At 41.0% G+C, this 23,311-nt stretch overlaps 1 protein-coding gene across 1 annotated transcript in view; it reads right to left on the bottom strand.

The window, feature by feature from the left end:
- Positions 1–23,311, bottom strand: part of SUPT3H (SPT3 homolog, SAGA and STAGA complex component) — a 456,451-nt gene that overhangs the window by 151,228 nt on the left and 281,912 nt on the right. Inside the window, exons 4-6 of the mRNA XM_075555015.1 lie at positions 22,872–22,958; positions 19,021–19,111; positions 10,598–10,737 (exon numbers count right to left, since the gene is read on the bottom strand). Of these exons, the coding sequence (XP_075411130.1) occupies positions 10,598–10,737; positions 19,021–19,111; positions 22,872–22,958 (318 nt within the window). The remainder of the gene's footprint in view (positions 1–10,597; positions 10,738–19,020; positions 19,112–22,871; positions 22,959–23,311) is intronic.

Raw genomic sequence — 23,311 nt, 5'->3', positions numbered from 1 at the left:
AAAGGGGTAATTCCACTAAGCAAACGGAAGCATTGAAAAGACGGTTCCTGACACAGCCAGCACTTGCTTTCCTATCTAGAGTGCCAGTTTGTTGAGATGAAGGCAGTAAAGATAAATAAAGACCAGACCGTGTAACAACAATCGGGCCCACCTACTGTGGGGCTTGTGGGTGATGGGCACAGAATAGGGAAATACAATCCATCAATTATTCAGGGCAAAAAATATTTTGGTTATTACAACAGCCGCAGCTGGAGCACTATAAACAGCACATGTAAATTAGTGGTAAATCTTGTGGTGTCCTTCAATCTGACGATATTTTGAAATTCTTCTCTGCCAAGGTGGTTGATACACAAGTTGGTGGACTGATGTCTAAGAAAACCCTAGAAATGTACCCTTCAGAAGGAAGACTTCCGGTTAAAAAGGACACATTGAGATTATTGGAGAAAGAACATATTAATTCTATAAAAACCACTTAATTGATAGTAGAATCAATCAACATGTGTTAGTCAAATATCCATTTACACAAGACTAAATACACCCTCACAGCCAGGTCTGCACTCAGGAATCACTGCTGGGGGACAGGAATGTCTACAGTTAGCAGCACCGATGTCTAGCTCTGCCCTAAGGAGTAAAGCTGAGTGAGGCTCCTTGATGTGAGAAGGTGGCCGTCACTGGCAATCCCCGTTCCTGTACTTTATTCCTCAGACCTGACTGAAGATACTCTATCCGCAGAATCACGGAAGATATTTGTGCACTCCAGATTGTGCCCTCATTTAGATTGGGGGGGAGGCTATGGTTTCTCTGTGTATAGCTTCAATGTGTGTTCTATGTTCCCTGGGGAAAAGGCATGGAAGGGGAAAGCCTTGCAGATTTACCCCAGGGAGTCATCAGAAAGGATTCTAGATGGGTCTGAGAAATGAGGACAGTCGCGGTGGGACTACAATTGTTATCATGAAGATGGTAGTCAGCTGATTAATCTTATTCTAAAACTTTTCTACAGCAAAGCCATAACTTAAGAAATTATATATCAATAAATATTAGTGAATGACGTAAAAACAACACAACGTAGAGCAGACCCTCTACAGGAGGTGCTCAAAGCAGACATATGTGAAACCTTTGAATAGAGCCATGTGTCACATGGTTTGGAAACACCCAGGGGGATCTCAAGAGCATGATGTCTCCTAAACATGTGTGCTGTACATCCTAACTTCCATCTTTGTGTTATAATCTCATTTGGCAAAGGATTATCTGTGCTAGGTGCTGGGCAAGATTAGTGTAGGGGATATCTTGAGTCAGTCTCTTTGGGGCCAGAAAAGAAACTACACAAGTGAACAGAGGGAGAGACGGAGAAAAGAGATGCCCAAGTTCTACACCCAGACCAGTGGGGCTCTCCAAGGGCCCTGGAAGGAGGAGCTCACAAGATCAGGACCTTGCTCCAGAGCAGATACTCTGAATTCGGTCTTCTAGCTTCCTATGCTGTGAGAAAATAAATTTATGTTCATCAAGGCCAGAAATTTGTGGTATTTCTGTTATAACAGCACTAGGTCACTAAGACTCCATGTTTCAAATCTGGTGTATTAAGTTACAAGACTGGGGTAAGAATTAGAGAATGTCTGTCTGTCTGTCTCGTTGTAACTGAGTTTCTTTGTCCACTGAAAAACTGATTTCTTCAGAACGTACCTTTCCCAATTATATAGAAATTTTATGGCAATGACTACATGAATCTACAGCACGCCATCTCAGGAAGCAACCACATGTGGATAAAGCAGATTATAAAGAAGGCAAAAAACAAAATACAGAATGTGAAAAATCTTTGTAATTAATACTTGGATATGTATCAGAATATATAAAGACCCCTTAAAACAATTAACACCAAAACATTAAAATAGACAAATGAATACTCTTCCAAGTAGATGCACAAATACTGTATTAGCACATTAAAAGAAGTTTGACATCATTGGTCATAAAAAATGCAAATCAAAACTACAACGAAGTACCCCTGTATACCTATAGGATGACTGTAATTAGTAAAATGCGAAATACAAACCTTCCTATATGCCTGGACAGGACGGGAAATGGGGCGGCGTGAGAACAGTGTCCCCGTGACATCGTGGGTTGCACTTTGGCGCCTAACCTCAGAGCAAGTATTTGCACCCACTAGCTGCGATGAGGGCAGGAGATGAGGCTTTCTCCTCCCATAAACAGCCGTGGTACCACAAACCCACAGGGACAGTTCTGCCCAGTGTCACAGGGCTGTTGTGAGTCGGTACCGATCAGATGGCAATAAGAGAATTCCCCTAACTCAGAAATTCCAATATTCAAGAGAGAAAAAAACACATTCACACAAACACTCATATAAGAGTATTTATAAAAGCATCATTCCTAATAGCTAAAAGGTAGAAGCAAACCCAATTTCATCAACTAAGGAACAGATAAGTAAACTGTGGTATATCCATACAGTGGGTTATTATTTGGCCTCAAAAAGAAAAAAGATACTGAAAGGTGCATACATACAAAAACCACATGGATGAATTTTTAAGGAACGAGACACAAAAGGTCATATATAAAGGGTTTTTTTTAGGTTTGTGGAACACCCATTTAAAAGGAAATGGAAGTTTCCTATAAACTTTTTGAAGTTTCCTTGTATGACTCCTCTTAAATAATTTATACAGAAAACACAAATTCAAAGTGAGAGAAAGTAGATTAGATGTCAGCAGGGGATGGAGAAAGGGAAAAACTGGTGAGTGATTACTTCACGGATATGCAGTGCTTAGTGGGGTTGGTAAAACACCACTGAAATGTATTCTTTAGAGTGACTAATTGAATGTCATGTGAATTAATCTCAAATCTTAAAATATAGCTTGATAGATTCTGTAAATTCACAAATGGAAATCAGGATGAAATTTCTAAAAATAATGCCCACTTTAGAACATACAGCAACTGCCCTCACCTTAGAACAAGCTCCCAATGCATAGATAGATAGACAGATAGATAGATAGACAGATAGATAGACAGATAGATAGTAAGAGTGACATTTACTTAAAATAACAGTTGTAAACAAAAATATAAGAATGGTTAGAGAGGTTAAATTTTTGTATATTTTGAAAGTAGATTTTAAGAGTATACATTTTTTCTTTTCATTATGTCAATTATATAACTACTTATAATATTTTGATAAAACTTATTCTATAAAGATTGTTTGGATTTGATGTTATTTCAGGTCAAGGGGTAGACTGTTATGCATGCATTTTCTATGTTCTCAAATCATATCTGGTCCTATGATTTTCTTAAAATACATATGTGTAAGTCATTATTATGTATGCTTCTATGATCTTTTCATACTGTTATTATGTTTTCATAATGCCTTTGTAATAAGTCACTATGGTGTACAGTTCTGAATAGAAAATTCCTGAACCTACAGTTAGAAATATAAATATTTACATAATGCTCTATTAACTTTAATTTGTTAGAATGCTGTTATAAACCAGAAAACAAGATAACAGAAGTATGTGAAGTAGGTTATAAATAACTTTCTGAAATTGAGTTGTGCACCAACAGAATGTAACATGAATAAAATCTCTATAAATTAACAAAATATAAATATTTCACTAAGCAATCCTTACAATTCTAATTAATTAGCTTGGCCTTAAACCATTCAGTAAACAAGACTGTAAATATGTCATACAACCACTTCCTAATTGTCAAGGTAACATACTATACATTAACAAAATATAAACATGTCACAATTCTTTGGCAATAAAATATACCAATTATAGTTAAACATGACAGCATACAAGGTATATAAACTCATGAGTTTCTGTTCATTTTTAGTGAAGAAGATAAAAGCAAAAGTCTCTCTGCGTTTCTTCTGAAAAACTGAGAAGTCTCTTTCCATATACTGCTCACCATTTCTGACCTCAGACTCAACCTACAGAGATCACTGCTAAGTCCAAGGAGTGGTCCAGTCTGCCTGCTGCGACCTTTTATTAAAGGTAAGACAGCCTAATGTAGAAAGAGTTGGCTCTAACCTTTAATTAACATTCTAATGGACACTTCTGATTGCCCAGTGATAAGTAAGTGTCCTGAGGTCTTACTTGAGTGCCTTGTCATGACTGCTTTTCAGCATTCTAAGTGAGTTTAGACATGACAGACCTACTCAGACCTTGGAACAATCACACATGGGAGATCAAAAGGGGAGCATTTATTCAAGGTCAAAGTTCAGAAGTGCTAGGAAAGAAAGAGGAATGGAAATAGGAAACAGAGAGGAAATGAGGTAAGTGATGTTGAGCTATCGTCAATTCAGACGGCCCTTCCAGCCATAATCCCTTGTGGGATATAATTCTGAACTGTGTACGCCTGTGGGACTGTGGTATATTGGAGGCATGATCTGCTAACAAGCAGGAGTAGGATGAGATTAAGACCGGACCTTAGTAGAGTTGTGACTAGGGCCACACTCCTTGTTTGATGGTTATCTTGGTGACTGTTACTTGTCATGGATGTCAGGAATGATATGCTGTAGCTCCGGGCTGGAAAGCTGCTTAGGGAGTGACCTGGGAAAAAGTCTGACATCCTGCAAGAGGCAGCAGGTCAGATGTGCATAAATAAGATGCAGTCTGGGGCTTGAGAATACATGATCATATTTAGGTATCATTAAAAAGGTGAAGATATATGTTAATCGAGTGCACAATTGATATTCAATGTAACTCCCTACAAATGACCTTTCCCTGCATGGGCCTGCTAAGATTAGCTTGTGAGTAACTGTGAACAGGATACATCCAGCTATGGATAAAGTGAGCCTTCTGAGAAGTAGGGGGTGTGACGTGATCACTGGCAAGTCAGGAGTGGAGTCCGTCCTCTGGACAGAGCATGTGGCTCACCCCTGCATGACCTTCGGATTTGGGACTGAATAGCACCCACCACCATGTGAGACATTACCTCAAACTTCATGAGTTTCTCTGGGACACTAGCAATCTGCAGAACCCAGAAACACCAAGGAATATACTCAAGGGAGGGGGAGGGGTGTTCCTGAAGAGCAGCATGGAAGAGTTGGATATTTAGGGCTTCATCAAACCCCAACCCCTTGGGACTAGTTGGGTACTAATTCTTCTAAAAGAGATGATTAGGGTGCAGTGTAGCATTGATGAAGCATACAACTTTCCTCTAGTTCCTAAATGCTTCCTTCCTCCCTCCTCCCCACTATCAAGATCCCAATTCTACCTTACAAGTCTAGCTCGACCAGAGGATGTACACTGGTACAGATAGGAACTGGAAACACAGGGAATCCAGGACAGATGATTCTTTCAGGACCAGTGGTTGAGAGTGGTGATACTGGAAGGTTGGAGGGAAGGTAAGGTAAAAAGGGGGAACCGATGACAAGGATCTACAAATAACCTCCTCCCTGGGGGATGGACAACAGAAAAGTGGGTAAAGGGAGACATCGGGCAGTGCAAGATATGATAAAATAATAATTTATAAATTATCAAGGGTTCATGGGGGAAGGGGAGAGGGGAGGGAGGAGAAAAAAAGAAAAGAAAAATGAGGAGCTGATTCCAGGAGCCCAAGCAGAAACCGAGTGTTTTGAAAATAATGAGGGCAACGAATATATAAGCGTGCTTTACACAATTAACGTATGTATGGATGTTGATAAGAGTTGTATGAGCCCCAATAAATGATTAAAAGAAAAGATGATCAACACACATGTTACATTGTTGGGATTACAATCAATGTATATGAATTACTAAATGGAAAAAAATCGATCTCTGAAAACCATTCAATTCAGTTATAAACCATCGATTTATTCTTAAGATAAAATCTTCCGAGACACCATCTTACAATCAGTAATCAATCCTCTTAAAGTCTGCTTGTATGTGTGTCATGTGTAAGCTTCAAAAAGTCTGTGGAAATCTGGAATGAAAATATAATGGAATTTCTCCCCAATTTTTTCTGAAATGCACATGCACAGGCCTCAAAAAGACTGTACACAAGTTTGTATATTTTAATTCCATTTCCCCATGAATTTTTTGAAGTCCCTGAAAGTCTGCAGCTCTGGGTGCTGCAAATGATGAACATGTGTGGCTGCTAATCAGACAGGCTGGGCGTCTGAATCTTCCCGGAGGTGCCTCAGAAGAAATACCTGGCGGTCTAGGGACAAAAGCCCTGGGAAAGCCCCGTGGAGTTCACGTCTCCTCTGACCTACAGGGCATCTCCTGGAGATGGAGCCAACTTGTTAGCAACTTAAAAAAAATACGTCTGAGCTGCACATGTCTTTACAGTATACAAATTCTATATTTTTAGTCCCACATATATTTCCATTTTAAACCTTTTTCTGGGCTTCGGTTTTTTTAATTCGATGCTTTTTCTTTCTTTTTTTTTGTATCTGTTAAAGTTTTTTCTTACCGGCATTAGTCTTTTACATTTTATATTGCATGTTATCAAAAATCTCATTAATTTTGAACTCTTAATCTTACAGGAGAAAGAGCCTGGTGGTCCAGTGGTTAAGTGCATGGCAGCTAAGGGACAGGCTGGCCATTTGAAGCCACCAGCCATTCGTGGGAGAAAGCTGTGGCAGTCTGCTTCTGACAAGACGTCAGCGGCTGGGAAACCCTATGGGGAAGTTTTACTCTGCCCCGAAAGTGGCACGGGGTTAAAAGGGACTTGATGGCTACAGGTTTAGGTTTATTCCTACAGGCATTTTAATTTATTTTCCTTTAGAACAACAACCACCATCACCAAAATCACGATTGGTAGAGACAAAACAATTGTAAAAGCACCACGCTGAAAAGGCAGGGGAAGGTGGAGAACTTCTGCAACCAACATGCTTGGCTTCTCCAAGGAGGCTCCTTGTCCATTTGCAATTGGAAACCATAACCCCAGGACTCAACCCCCAGGTGCAGAACCTCCTTACACTGGAGACATTCTACAGGAGTCCTCTTATCATCCAGTCTTGAGAAATTGCATGTAAACAACAATAAACAAAAATCAGATGGCCATCTTGAAACTATACCTTTTTGGGGACTGGAATCATTTTAAAGATCTTCTTTTAATTTAAATTTTATTTTATTGTGGGCTCCTCCAGCTCTTATCACAATCCAAACAAATATCCGTTTTGTCAAACACTTCTGTACATATGTTGTCATCATCTTTTTCAAAACATTTTCTTTCTACTTGAGCCTCTGGCATTAGCTCCTCATTTTTGCCTCCTCCCCTTTCCTCTCCCTCCCCCATGTCCCCTTGATAATTTATAAATTATTCCTTTTTTTTCCATGTCTTACACTGACTGCAGTTGCATTTCACCCATTTTTCTGCTGTCGGTCCCCCTGGGATGGGGGCCATACGTTGATCACTGTGATCGGTTCCCCATTACTTCCCACCCCCCACCCCCTACCCTTATCCTCCTAGTACTGATGCTCCCTTATTGATCCTGAGGATTTTTTTTTAAACCTCTTTCTTTTTACTCCCTCATATTCCATACACTCCGTTCTGCTTTCTCTATTCAAGTATTAGCCCTTCACTGAAAGTACAAGACTGCTCCGTCTAGTGGACTCTAATCTGTGATCCTATTGTCCGTGTGAGGGATGATCCGAAGTCACAGCTGACCAGCTCATGAGGTGTGCACTGACACGTTCACAGACTGAGTGGCTTGTGGGGCTGGGGTTCCCCCTTTTCAATGATAAACCTGGGAGTCTTGATTTCCTGCCCAAGTGGAACAGCTGGCCTGAGACAACCCTCCTCTGGCAGTGACCACCGCTCCTCACCGTCAGCAGAGTCCAAAACGGTTTGCAACTTTTAGTGACCCTTTCTTGGCCTTTGGGGGGCACAACCACAATTGGCTGAGTAGATTTTGAAAATCTAGAATGAAAGAAACTGGACCAACGTGAAAACATGCCACCGACGTGGGGTCGGGGCAGGAGGCAGGTGCAAGAGGCCGTGAGTTGCCAGGTTCTCCTTAGGTTTTCCGCTTCCCTGACTCCTTCTCTCTCCAGTCCCGGATTCTTACTTTCTTTGATAATTCAGGGGGCTGTCAGAGGTCAGATCACAGATTCCCTCTGCTGTCATGGCTGGGTGCTATCTAGCTGAGTCCATGTCACGGAGCAGAATTCCCCTGCAGGGCTGCGCAGGCCATCAGCTTAATGGGAACTGAAGGCCCTTTCCCTTGTGGAACCACTGATGGGTTCAAACCACCAACCTTGCAGTCAGCAGTTAGCGCTTAACCTTGCACTACCAGGGGACTCCTTTCATGCTCCTCGCAGCCAGACCGAGCGACAGAAATGTGGTGCTGGAGGGGAAGAACCGGGTAAAGAGTTCCTGACCATGTTCACAGGTGAGCAAGAAGAAACAAACATTCAGACACTGACATTCAAGTCACATACGCTTAATGCCAACGAAGTCAATGACAAGTTAGACACAAAGCCAAGCACACAGAGGAGTCAGCTGAAAACAAAAAGAAATAGGTTTTGCTGTGTTGTTGGGGTTTTTTTTGGGGGGGGGTGGGGGGCTCGAATTAAGCTTATTCAATGTTTTGAGAAATAGAGAGGGTCCCAAGAGACCAATTTTTTTCCTCTTCGAGATTACATTTCAATAAAGGAAAGAACATAAGCAACGTAAAAAGAAGCTGTGTTGGTCTGGCCGGTACCCTGCTCCCACATCCAGGGGAGAAGGCAGTAAATAAAGTTTCTGCAACCCTAAGTGCTGCTTAGAGGAAAATTAAATCACTCCGTGATGCCAGGGCTGATTATTCTACTGCACTTGAAAAGCCAGAGGTTGCTGTCTGTGGGTCTAAAGTGGTTTCATATGGACTGCCGCAGTTGTGGTTCACGCTTGAAACTATAACCTGTCAAATGAAAAGCAGGCAAGGCCTATGGCCCACTGCTTCCACTTTCCACTGTCTACAGTTGTGTCTACAAGGTCAGCATGCTTACACCCGTTAACCCTGCTGTGCGGACAGCAGAGTCTCAGAACTTCTCCGTCACCCTGGCTAGAGAAGATCTTCGCTAGGACACGAAACCCAGTGAGACGCCCCATCGGATGAGCACTGCATAGCTCGCACAGACTCCCCAAGCACTGTCTTCTTTGTGCTTTATCTATTTCACTACGATGCGGATGTAGCCCAATGCAACCTTACATTCTACATAGAAAGGAACGGGGATGAAAGGACACCTACTGAAGAAGTGGCCCGAGCCTTTTCTGTCCTGTGTTTCCGGAGAGTCGACTGATTTGCACTCGTCCCTTATTGACTCATTTTCCAGACCCATAGGAGCCTGCTAGTACGAGCTTAGTGTTACAAAATGCTCCCTGTCTTTTCTTCTCCGTGATTGAGGAATGCCTTTCTGGGCAATGAGCTTGGTTGACATGAGACTTTCCCATTAATGCTTCCTATGGAGCCTTTCCTTAACAAAGCTTTTTTTTGCTTAAGGCCCATTTTGATAATAACGTTTTTAAAAATAAGGCATCGACAATCTTTGCTTTTTACGTAGTGTATCATAAGTGAAACCATGCTACTAAACAATCATATCCTGTTTAGGCCATAATGACATCAGAACTATATGTTTATCATCTGCTTTGGACAACTTAGCATGCTTTTGGCCCAAGGCAAATTTGAACTCAAACCATTTGCAGTTGCCCAAAACCAAGATAACCACACGTTTCTAAGGTAATTGATACCTAAAAGGAACACTGCCTTTAGATCATAGTTCATGATCTAAGCGTACTAATTCTTTAAAGAAGGTGGGTAAAGTTTATAAAGCATAGATGTCTATTGGACTTCCTCCAAAATGTAACATGAAATAATTGCACTTTAGCAGGCCTGGCCTAGAGACCATGATAAAGTAGGCACTTGGTACAACCTTCTAGAGTTCTGCAATTACCTTTCTTGATAATCTCCACAGAGGGGGAAAATGATGATTTCTTACATGACAGTAATATGAACAATAAGCATATTACCTTGTGGTTTGGAAGTCACTCAAATCAATCGGTTTTTTATAAACAAGAAGTATTTACACTCTTGTTAATTTCATGTGTAGCTAGCCAAAATAAGTGGAAGGCCTACAATGTCTTCTGTATCCTGTTAAATCCACTATTCTGTACGCACTGCATTCAAATATACTGTTCACACATATCTAGAGAATCCAAATCTGTGGTACTAACTCTGTGCTATTGTGATGGAAGGCATGTCATTGCCTTGAATAACTACCTCAGCCAGACAGCCCAACTCCAAGCCTGCAAGTCTAACCTGAAAGAAAACAGCTCTCCACAAACCTATCAGCATAAAAGGAAGAAGGGTCACTTTGCTCACAAGGATAACTCAAATTCACACAAACAAAAATAATAAGTATATTATAAATAGTTTTTATGGACTGAAATAACATTACTAAATGGAAGATGCAAAATTAAACTTGGAAACCTCATTTTCAGAGAAGGAAACAACGGAACAGAGAACGGAAGCTGGTGCCCAAAGCCAGCTCGACTCCTCCATGGCACTGTCTGCTATCATTCATAAAACCAATGACTTGGGCGATTCCGAAAACATCTGAAGAACATGAGAATCAAGTGGCATAGGGACTGCCGCGTACCGTACATCTATGAAAAGGAAACGATGTACCTCCATTCTCTCTTGTTTCACTTCATCGATCTCATCGTCTTCAAGCATTGCTAACAGTTCTCCTGTCTGGTCAATGGAGCTGAGAAACTCTTGAGCAATTTTTTGCCTTTTGTTCGCATTGCTGCTGCCACTCAGTTTGTCTTCATAGCGATGCGGGAAGGAAACAGAAATACCAGTAGGTTTACGTCAGTAGCGAGTGTTACATGCTTTGACTGTTGCACGGGAGATTCAGAGTGGGGATTTTCTCAAAATAATCTTTAAAAAGAGAATGCTTGCACCACAAAAGAAAGTATAAGCCATCTAGAATGAAATCATCCATGGATGTCACACAAGACTGAAATAATAAACCCAGATGATCAACTGCCACAATGACTTCGAGTGGATCAAAATCTTTTACAAAACAGGGGGCTCCCAGATTTGGAAAAAGAATCTTGCTATACAGTATTTATAACAAAACATTTAAAACAATGACAGTATTTTTTTTTAAAAAAGGTAAATATAAGCAAAGGAAGAAAGACTGGTAACATTAATGCTAGAAATTACAGTTTAAGACAAAGAATAATAAATGAAATGAAGTAGAATATTACCTACCAATTAAAGGATGATTACAAGAAAGATTAACTATAACTTTATGTTCCAGAGATAATAGCAAACTGACTAACAAAAGGATTTCATTTAAAAAACACAATCATTATGAGGTATTTGGATATTTTTCCTTCTAAGTTTTGCAAGGTAACACTAAAGATATTTCACATTTTAAAAATCTATAAGCTATAAATCTATAGGGACAATAATAGGATTAGAGATTATCTAGGGACACAGCAGGGGAGGCTTGGGGAAAATGGGGCTAACAACAATAAGTGAAAGAAAGAAGAAAATGGTCTAAAATTGGTGATAATGGCACAATTCTTTCTTAATACGACTCAGCTAGTGCACTGTGTAATATGTGAATACGTGCCCTTCCAAAAAAAATCTATGAAGTGTTCTATATTTATTTAGCTGCAAAAAACAATTTACTTAGATCCATAGAGAATTTTCTTTATTTGCATCAATTTAAGTTTCTCTTTTAAAGTTTTTTAACTAGACATTTAGAAGTACAATTATAATTAAAATATATACAAACAGTATCATACAAACTGGCTGTTTGATTGCCCTTCGCCATCTTCCTTAATGGTCTCAGTTAATCTCTAAGTCTAAATGCAACTCCTATTAGCCATGTTGCCATGTCTGTGTGACTATATAACCACACACTCAAAAACTATTTTTTATTGCACACACACAGGGGATTCAAAGACTCGTGCAAACTGGAGTGAAAAGATTGCAGACATTTTTAAAGTCCTCTCATATGCATTTTTGACCTCACTTTTAAACTCAGTCCATGAGAGTGGAGGATCGCTCCGAATCCAGAGTGAGATGGCTCTGCTTCAGTCTTTCCTGGGTTTCAGTAATATTAGGTGGTATGTAAGTTCCACAGTTTTCGAACCAGTCCCCTGGTTGGGCGGGCGGGGGTGGGGTGGGGGGGCCATGCACTTCGGTTCTGTTTTGCCTTTTTGCCAGAGGACATAATGCTGAAATAGAAGCTTAAGGTTGTGATTGCTGTTTTCAGAAGTGTAAGGTTTAGGGCACTGATTCACAGAAGTGGGAATACTGGGCTAAACATTATAAACACTTTAAACTTTAATGAACGTTATAAGATTATCTTCAAGGTCATTAACACACACAAGGAAAATTGCCTTTCCTTCACATGGAAAAAGTCTGATGGGTATAAAGTGACATACTATTGTGAATGAAAGATTCGATTTCCCTAATTGTAAGTGAAGTTAATTGTTGTTCTTATATGTTTGTGGACTATGCGCCTTTCTACTAACTGCTTAATGTTATCCTTTGACGACCGCCCAACTGGACTGTCTTTTTCTTATTAATATATGAGTTCTTTTATACTGACCTTTTATCACTTGGATTAGAAAATTCTTCCTGGTTTATAATTTATCTATTGATTTTAGAGCATTAGAGCACCTTTAAACTGTATATTGCAAAACAAGTTTATCTTTTCTTCTGTAATTTCTTGTTTCATTCCGTTTCCACAGAATACAAATGCAACACCATCGGTTTTCTCTCAGATTTATATTGTTTTCATCTTGGGGACATATTTTTCATCATTACTCCTACTGGGATTTACTTTACATATTGTACAGCTTGTACATTCACTTCTATTTTCCAATGGATAGTTAGGTATCCATATCCATTGATCAAATAACATGACTTTTCCCGATGAAGTTGGATTTTTGTCATACATGCACACGCCTCTCAGGTTCTGTTCATGAATTTTCTGTTTCACCGATCTGCCCGTCCAACACCACATGACACCACATGCTTTATGGTATAGTCTCCTCCTTTCTCCTATCTTGTCCAAGTTACATATGAATATTTATTCCACCACAGAAACGTTCATATATTTTCCAACAATTCCAGAAAAACAATTTTGGGATTATATCCAGATCTATGTAAAATTTGTGTAATAATCATGCAAGTGATATTTCTCCTGTCCTAGAAAATATATTTCTTCCATTCGGTACAATTAGGCTCAATGTTCTTCAATTAGCTTTCCTTTTTCCACTATGTTTATTCCTAATTCTATTAGTTTGATGGTCAAAGTGGACAAAAGTTTTTCCCCATTTTCACTTTAAAGACTACTACTCTCACTAATTCCTACAGATGTCGGCATAAGGCATTTTTCTCTTTGATTCTTTTGTCATTCATTTCAATCCTGGAATTACATAAGAGTGTACTTCTTAATTTCTGAGTAATCTTACGCATGTCCTAGTACTTGTTTATATATAATTCACCTGACTTACATCAGTGAGCCAGATCCATGGTAGTTACTCATTTCTATTTATAAAGGTCAACATTGTAGCAATTTCGTAATTAATTGTTTAAGTATTCTAACCTCCAGTATCATAACACTCCAATGATAATTTTATTTGCTCAATTATTATTTTAAGGAGTAGGGACTTAAGACTGGAGATTTCTTAAGATGTTTCACATTATGTTCAGAGATTAGTAATTTCACTGGCATATTTCAAGTGTGTATCTTTGCTCAACAAAAAAGCCTGGAACTCAATCATCCTTTTACTTTGTAGCCTCGGTTTACTTAAAATTAAGACTATTCTCTTCTACCTTTTATTTGAAGATTAGCTGCCCTTCACATTTTCCGTTTGCTCTTTCTGGAGTGTCCGTCAAATGAACGGCTAAGTCCCCTCGATCTATCGTCTGCCTCTCTTCTCGGTTGTCTCATCATTTGATTGGTATAGATTTTGTTCTGCTTGGTTCCAGTGACTGCATTGATGTTCCAGGCTCCTGACTTGGTCCCAGGAGGGACTGACTTGACTGTCCTCCGTTATTTAATTGGGGGGCCATGGGTGTTTCTGTTGTCAGGTTCCAACTCATGGAGACCCTACCAACAACAGAGTGAAACAGCACCCAGTCTCATCCATCCTCACAGCTATTCCTATGCCTGAACCCACTACTGCAGCCACCGGGTCAGGACATGTTAAAGGCTGTCTTCTTCCTCATGCCCCTCTCTTTCCCCCAGCATGACTTCCTTCTCCAGACAAGCACGACTGCCTCCCCCGACAGGGTCAAAGCAGGTGAGGCCGAGACTCGCCAGCCTTGGCTCTGAGGAGCATTCTGAACCCATTTCCCAGACAGACCTGTCTGCTGTATGGCAGTCCGGGCACTTTCAGTGTTCCTTGCCGGCACCATAATTCAAATGCACCAGTTCCTCTCCAGTCTTCCTCATTCACTGTTTAACTCCCACATGCACCTGAGGTGACTGAGAATAGGCGCACCTTAGTTCTTAACCTCCATGCTTCTCGACACTGTGAAGAGGTTTTATGCAGCTGATTTAGCCAATGAAATGCATTGTTGCATCTCTTGATGGCTGCATTCTCTAGAAAATGTCTTCCGTGCTACATTTGAATATCACAACTCTTACTATTTTTTAAATTTAAGTTGCTTTCTTCCTCTACGTGCTATTTTTTTCTGGGTAGGTGTTGTGTTCTTCTTTGTCTCATTCTCTTGTACTTTAGTGTGATTTCACCCATAGATCCCCCTCCCTCCTTTCTTGCACCAGGTGTGGCTGTTGGAGCATCTTATGTAAAAGGAATCCTATCAGTCCATAAACCAACCAAATTCACTGCCATCAAGTCCAGACTGACTCAGAGCAGCCCTACCGGGCAGAGTAGAACTGCTCCTGAGCTCACAGGTAGTGGAAGGTAAAGCAAGGAAGGTGCGAGAACACAGCAGGTAAATTGCCAGAACCTTCTGAGGCCCTCAGAGAATGCCCGCACCTCTCTGCTCTCCTTCAGCTCACATTCTTCCAGCTTCTGGGATTTGGAGAATTCAGTCTCCCCTGTCAACTTGTTCTCAGCTATGCCTCTTCGCAAGAGACATATTATTCCAGAATGTCCTATGCCAAGCGTCTCTCCAAACTCTCATAGATCTCTCAAGGCCAAGCTATTTCCAATATCCACTACTGTCTGGCTCTCACCCCATGCTCCTCCCTGCTGGTCTCCTGTGGTTAACTAGACAACAGCTTGAAGAACGCCCAGGCTGGGTCTCTTCCGGGTAAGGCCAAGCTTGTGGGTCCTCCCTTGCCTGCAGGTTTAGGTAAGCCTCACACCGTTTGGTAAGAAAGTTAGAGAAGTAAGGGCGGGAGATGAAGGGCAAGGATGTCCTACATGTGTAGAGTCAGAGCACCCTGAAATCTCCTTTCTTATCCACATATTTGATCACAATAAAAACTTTATAATTCTAAAAGGTAGAGGCCTTATGTCATACATTTTGATCGTGAGCCAGAATCAATAAAACATCTCAAATAACAAGGTGCTCTCTACTTAGAAATTTAAAAGCATCTGTCTTTAATAACCCCTGGAGTAAAAGTCCAATGAAAACTCAAATTATAAGCAATCTATAGATTAGTGAAAAGAGGAAGAGTGCATATCAATTACCATCGCTACAGCGGAAGCTCGGCTCGCAGTCAACTCTCCCCATTTTCAGTTATAGAGGAAGGTTTTTCATTTCAGTTTCATCTTTGAGTGGCAGTTTTGCTCGTGTCAGTTTCCTGGTTAGCAGGGTTTTTTGTTTTGTGTTCCTTTCAGCATTCTACACACGTCACCCCACCGCCTTCTGGGTGACAGCTTTGGCTGAGCGATCGCAGGCTGATCTTGGCTTCCTCTGCAGGTGATGATGCTCCCCGTCGGTTGATCGCTACTGTGGAGCACCTTGACTGAGCTTTTCACTTGGGTGATTACACTTTCCACGACAGAATTTGCTGTGGGCCTTCAGTTTTTCACGTCTTCTGCTTTATGAAAGATGATTGTCATACTTAAAGAAGCCATGGTGGCCTAGTGGTGTGCTCCTTGGGTGACCAGACGTCCCGATTTTTAACAATTTTTCCCATGTCCCACGGCGTTTTAAAAAAGTCACAATTTTTGGAAAGAATGCACGACAAGCTGGGGTGTATGGTTTTCGGCTGCCATGTGGCTATTTCCCCAGGATATGAGTTTATCAATGGGGTCCCGCTGGTGTCACACTTTACCAATGTTAAAATCTCGGCTGCTAACCACAAGATCAGCAGTTTGAATCTCCCACCTGTTCTGTGGGTGGAAGAGAAGACTTTCTTTTTGGAATGACTTTAGTCCAACAGATTCCTCTCAAAGGCAATTGTATTGGCTGCTTCCCCAGCCCCACCCTCCATGTGTCTCTCGGAGGTGTGAACTTCTCACTGTTCTGCTCCAGCCAGAGGTGCAGAGCCTTCAGCTCCGAGTCCGCCCTGCCTCTGAACTCATCCCTGCAGCACGGTGTCCAAGCTGGGGGTGGGCACAACAGTGATCTTTTCTGGGAGATATTCCCATGTACTCCATGGCAGTGGGTTTGTTTTAGGGATTCCTGGTGGCGTAGTGGTAATGTTTTGGGTTGCCATCCACAAGTTCAATAGTTCGAAACCACCAGCCCCTCCCCAGGAGATAGACGAGACTTTCTACTCCTATAAACAGTTACATGAGTTGGCATCAACTCGTTGGCAGTGAGGACAGCAAGGCTGAGCACCTGGACCTGAGAGCCTCTGTTCTTCTAAGCGTAGCCTTTCTCATGGGGGCTTTCTCTCCTGACGAGAGGGCTCGTCGGGGGAGGACAGTTGGCGCCCAGTACTCTCTGCCTTCCCTGTCTAGGATAGAGCTCTCACCCATCAATAGGGGCTATATATATCTACCATCGAGCTTCTGGGAAAGAGAGCGGAGGGGAGATGAGGGGTGCTGACCTACTGCGCTCCTAGACCGAGAGCAGGGACAGGGGTGGGCGTGGCACCAGTGTTCTCAGCCACAGTGATCTGGAGAAGCGCAGAGGAGCTGGCTGAGGCTCAAATCCATCACACGTTCAGTGTGGCAGCCAGGCTTCATAGATGTTCCTGACGACATGTTTTCCCACTTACTATATGCATGAGAACAATTTCTAGAGACTTTATTGTTTACTACAATATTTACCAGTTAAGATAGTTGTTTTATTGGGAGAGTCCACTGACCTCCTCATCGCCAAGCCTTACTTCAGAAGTAGATGTATCCTATCTGAATATTTTATGTTATAAATTATACCAACAATTTAAACAAGTTTTGATAAGACACTGAAATATAAAAAAATAATGTGGAGACATTTAAAACTAATAATAAGAGGATGCTATAAAACAAATAGGGTGGTGTGAGCAGAACTGAATTCTGTGTCTTACCCGTCTGAATTTTTGCTATCAAAGCATGACATTAATTGTCACCATTTGTTCCCCAGCAAATGTCTCCTGTGCTTTCATATGGTACGTTGACCTCACACAAGTACTCTGTATGGTAGCGAGTGTAATTTTCCTCTCATAAACAAGGAATCGACTGACTCTCAAGGTCACACAGAGAGAAGAACTGGGATCGATGAGAATTCAAGTCTGCATTCTTTATGTTCTCAATAAAAAAAAGTATTAAAATTTACGAGGAAAACAATTTTTTCTGGAATAAATGTCTGAGAATTGCAGCAATATTACATAGGCAACATTAAGTAGTTTATTTGTGCAGAACTATAAGAGAAGGCTTCAAGAAGGCCACAAAAATAGGAATGAAATAAAAAGATGATGGAATCTCCTTACAAAGTTTTTGAAGCTCCTTCATGTGTGTATGTGCACATGTATATTAAAAAAATTTTTTTTTGCAAGACTGTTTTACTTGTTGATATGCTGAGAGTGAATTAAAATAACTAGCTTTTAATCAAAGTTTGTTGACACTACAGATAGTTATAATTTTATGGACTTATCTTTAATCCAATAGTAATTTTGGGATGGTTATCTGTTTAGCATTGTACCTATCAGTAACAAATTATTATAATCATGTAATAATTATAGTTAGTATACGAAACATATCAGTAATTTAAAAAGCATAACATATTTATTTTAATTCAATAAGCATTGCCTATTACTTATGTATTTTCAGTCTAGCACAGTTTTAATTTGTCCCAATAACAGCTTTCAAAATATTCTAACGTGGAAAATTGAGTCGGTGGACTGATAAAAAAATAGTCTTTTTCTCCTTTGTTACGCTTTTCATCATATTTCAAACAGTACAGAAATAACACATCAAATTGAGGTACTTATGTGTCATAAAACATATCTGACGACCTGATGCAAGGGGCTTAAGTGGAGAGCAAATGCCTTGAGAATGATTGGGGCAGGGAATGTATGGATGTGCTTTATACAATTGATGTATGTATATGTATGGATGGTGATAAAGAGTTGTATGAGTCCCTAATAAAATGTAAAAAAAGAAAAGAGGAGAAAAAAATGATTAGGGCAAAGACTGTACAGATGTGCTTTATACAATTGATGTATGTATATGTATGAACTGTGATAAGAATTGTATGAGCCCCTAATAAATTGTTAAAATTAAAAAAAAAAGAAAATGGAGCAACAGAAAAAATATTTACTACAATTTTACAAAGAAAAGAAAAAAACATATCTGACACAGTTTAAAATATATTACTTTAAAAATAAAACATGAGTTAGGTTCAAAGGTAAATGAAAATTGTAGTTCCCTACATCCATCAGAGAAAAAAAAGTATGCCTGCGGAAAATCCATAGTTCTCGATTGAATAAGTTCAGAGTTTCACGATAATCTGATGTAAGGAAAGACATTGAAAAATAATAGAAATTATAGATTGGTACTGGAGTCGCATGAATAGAAGATCACAAAAGTAAAGTGGTAAGTAAGTATCTGGCTGATGTCTGAGCTACATTGTCTCACAGAAGGCTATGCATTCTTTCCCACTCTGGCATTCATGGGTCATCCCGCACCCGTGTGCAATAACTGCTGTTTCTAGTATCGTGTCCTGTTTACCTTCCAGAAGCTCATCCTCATCCATGCCTTTAACAAGCTTTGACTTGTAGTCGCGGAAGAACATGTATTTTAGCAGTCTTCTAAGTTTTTTCTGTTAAAAAAGAGGGGGGATGAGACAATAAATAAACAGGTATAACTTCCTGTGTAACAGTTACCACGGAACTGAACCTGGTTGAGTTCACTCAGAGGCACCTCAGAGGAAAGGCCTAGAGATCTACTGAAAACCAGTCACTGGAAACAGTATGAAAAATCAGGTGTGTTTTGCTGAGTAAGTCTCAACAACCACACAAAAAACGTTTACCCCAAGATACACTGGGGAACACACTGCAAGCCCCAGCATGATACAATGAAAGGAAAAGGTCTGTAAAATACTATTGAGAACGAGGTAGACAATAGGGCATCCCATCACAGAAGGGTCATAAGGTACACACACATATACCTACGCACGGGACGAGTGAACCAGGGTGCAGCATAGCACTGACGAAACACACAATATTCCTGTGGTTCTTTGAGGCTGTCTCAGCCCCACTATCATGACCCCAGTCCTGCCCTTCAGTTATGGCCAGATGGGAGTATGTACACTGGTACAGACACGAGCTCATGACACATCAGATCCAGGTCAGATAAACCCCTCAAGCACAGGAATGGGAGGAGTGATACTGAAGGATAAGGAGAAGAGGGGTGAGGCGGGGAGAGGAGGAAGGGGGAACCGATCACAATGAAGGAAGCATAACCCATCTTCCTCACCCCCCAGGGGAGGACAACAGAAACCGTGGGGGGAAGGGAGACAGTGGCTGGGTGTAAGATATGAAAACAATAATAATTTGTAATTTATCAAGGAGTCACAAGGGTGGGATGGGGGGTGAGAGAGGGAAATAAGAGTAACTGATACCAGGGGCTCAAATAGAAAAGTAAATGTTTAGAAGATGATGATGGCAACATATGTACAAATAAATATACAATTGATACAAATGATGTATGGAATGTTATAGTAGCTGTAAGAACCCCCAATACAGTGATTTAAAAATAAAATATACAAAGAGCTAAAACTCAAGTATTTTTCAAAGCATTTTTCATGAGCAAGCATTCAGATGCTTCAGGATCACAGTAATTACTTTTGTTCCTTATAAAAATATTTAAATTCTTTCTTAAGATTGTGAAAAATAGCATTCTGTGCATACCAAACTGACTGCACTCATAGCATGCAGTTTTGTATATATACAAGACAAAAATGCATTTCTAAAAACTGATTTATGAAACACCGAGACCAGTTTACAACAACTGTCTCAAAGAGCCAAGCAGTCTCCTTTCTATTCTCCAAGGATGTTTTCTTTCCGTTAGAGAAATTGCTGTATGTGTTATATTTCTGGAAAACATTCTGTAATCTGAGAAACGTATTTTTCTGAAACTCAGTGCTGGTGAGTAAGAGTCGGGTCTCAACGAAGGCCATCTCCGTTTCATCAGAGACCGCAGCATTGCTTACATTGTAGCTGTTGTGTGCTTGCACTTACAAAGGATTACCACGGGTTCCCAACCTTGAAGCTTCCTTTCAGGTTCCCAGGTTACGCTTTCTACTGATAATGCAAATGCACAGCATTTTAAAGAGCACGTTTTACGTGCGGTATCTGACGTAGGCAAGGGTCCCCGTCTCCTCTCTAAATGCAGGGACACTGGGGCTAATAGAAGTCTTACAGCTCGAGCTCAGCAGGGCGGGAAGCAGACACGACTGAGGCGCAGTCAACTGGCATGTGCCTACGTACAGAGAAATAAGGGAGGGGGCGTGAAGCAAAATGTAGATCATAAAAATAACTCTAAGTCCCAGTGTCACCGAGTCTATTTCGAGTCATAGTGACCCTGTATGCCAGGGTGGAACTGCCCCACGTGGTCTCTAAGGCTGTCACCCTTTCTGCCACGTCTTCCTCCTGCAGGGTGGCTGGTGACCTTTCAGAGAGCAGCCAAGCACTCAGCCACTGCGCATCCAGGGCACATCAATCAGCACATGTAGGCAGCACACTGCTTGACTACAAACAGGAAGAAATTCTCCCTGAAGTGGTATGTTTAAGAGAAAAAAAAAATACCTCATGTACCGATAGTCTAGGCTACCCTCTTTTTAAAATCTTTATTCAATACTTTCTCTCTGTTTTTTGGTCATATACCTATGTAAGCTACCTTAAATTCTTTTTTGGGAATTGGGCAGCATATGAAGCAATTGTCCCTGGGGTGGAGTGGGGTGGGGTGGGGGCAATGAAAACATTGACAACGTATTGCACCATAACCCCGCTCTGTGCTGCTAAACAGGTTCTGCCTACGAGCCCCTCTCTCTGGGCAGTGGGCGAGCATGGCCAACTACTGGGGTGTGTGCGTGGAGTTTCTACAGGCTTGCAGATCTTGGCCATCCCCCAGAGATAAGGAAAAAAGTGTCAGTGTGGAGCCCTCGCTGAGCCAACCTTTAAAAAAGCCCGGGTGAGTGGACAGAGAACCTGGAGGCAGTCTCTGAAGTACAAATGTAACTCCATGTCCCTGGTCACCTTCAGAAGGTTTCCTCCAGGTCCACATGCTTCCCAACTCCACTGCTGTGTAGGGCTGACTTCGCTTTAGTCTCCCACACACAATGCAGTCACCCCAACCCTGCACCTTTATTCTTTACTATTTTTCAGAGTTCTTCTGATTCATTCCGAGAGCCACCATCCTCATCATACCTTTGTCTGGGTTCTCCATCCAGTTCAACACATTCGATATCCTCTCCAACCTAATGCCTCCACCTTGTGAGTTTCACCATGGTTCTTCAAAGAAAGCCAACAGATTTCCTACAGCAGGACAGTAGCCTCTTGACAGTGAAGCCTTCTCGTTTCTTACAGTCTTCCTATCCTCTGAAAGTAGTTGAGCTAACCTTTTATAAAACTGACTGGTACACTGCTCTTTGAGTCTCATTACAGCTCATAAGGAAGACAAAACACTTGATTCGGGTTTAGTTACTAGCCAGTCAACCATGATGGAAGTCGGGTAACTAGATATTAGAAAAATGCCAGCAAGATTGTCCAAAAGGGTCGAGGGGATACCTACTGATGAGTGAAAAGACAATAGCCGGGGCAAACACTGAGCCACAGAAAGAGAGACCTGGTAGAAGAGCAAGGGGAGAGTATATAATGAAAAGGCCAGGGAATAAACAGCAAGTGAGACACGAAAGATGGAATATTAGCTTTCCAAATATGTCAATGATTTGGGAATGAAACATTTAATGAAAACACGTATGACACCTTAGAATATTTTCAATTAGCTATTCATGGGAGATAAGAAAAAGTTAGCCATGCAAACACTGGTTTGACTATTTGAATGTCAGAGTTCAAAGAATAAGAAAGGTAGATATTTGATGTTAAAGCCGATAGAAATTATGGTACGTATTTATGCTGTCAGGATTTTCATGTTGCTGATTGGCTTTTTCCTGAACATGTGTGCCACAAAGTAAATTTTGATTTCAAATGAAAGTAACAAGTTATTCTACATTGCCTACTCGTATGTACTAAAATCAGAGGTAGACATAAGCGCCCATTCAGTTACAGCCCCTTTATGAGCACACAGATATAGTTCTTGAATATCATGTGACTATGGGGACATCTAACCAGATGTACAGGCTCGCAGGAGACGAGTTGCTCACCATGGTTTTCACATCAAGTCCATCTATCGGCACCAGTTCTCAGTCAACGCACCTTGCGGTGCAGACGATGGAGACCAAAGACATGGGGTCACGCGAGTCAGAGCCCTACTCTGAAAGCCGACCGGCAAGGCTATGTCAGGGAAGGAGGCCCCAAGCCCGCACCTTAGGCTGATAAAAAACAACAACGCTGGATTACCTTGTCCTTGCGCATCAGAAACAAAAGATCTTCCGCAGAGATCACCTTTGCTCCTCTCAGCTGAGCAATGTCTGCAGCCTGCTGTAACTAGCAATGAAAGAAAGAAAGGAGAAAATGGTCACAATAATGTACAGGTTCTGCAGGCAGGCCTCTCGGGAGCTGAAAGCACTATACGTTAAAACCTTTGGGAATCATTCAGCAACCCTATCACTGCTTTCAAAAGCAGAATGTCTTCTGTTTTCAGATGTTGTTTTTTTTAAAAGCAATTAAATTAACTTATGAGCCCACCTGTAACTGATACAATAAACAGAAATCCTTGATTTCTTTCCTGCACAAGGAAAATCATGTGCAGCCTCCAGAAATGCATTAATGCACCTGAAAATAATTTTATGAAATTTTATCCTTCAGACCCATGTGAGCAATGGCTTCACTCAGTATCA

The sequence above is a fragment of the Tenrec ecaudatus genome, chromosome 7 (genome assembly GCF_050624435.1).
Source record: "Tenrec ecaudatus isolate mTenEca1 chromosome 7, mTenEca1.hap1, whole genome shotgun sequence".
In the NCBI taxonomy this organism is placed as follows: domain Eukaryota; kingdom Metazoa; phylum Chordata; class Mammalia; order Afrosoricida; family Tenrecidae; genus Tenrec; species Tenrec ecaudatus.
This window is presented reverse-complemented; position numbering and strand designations above follow the sequence as displayed.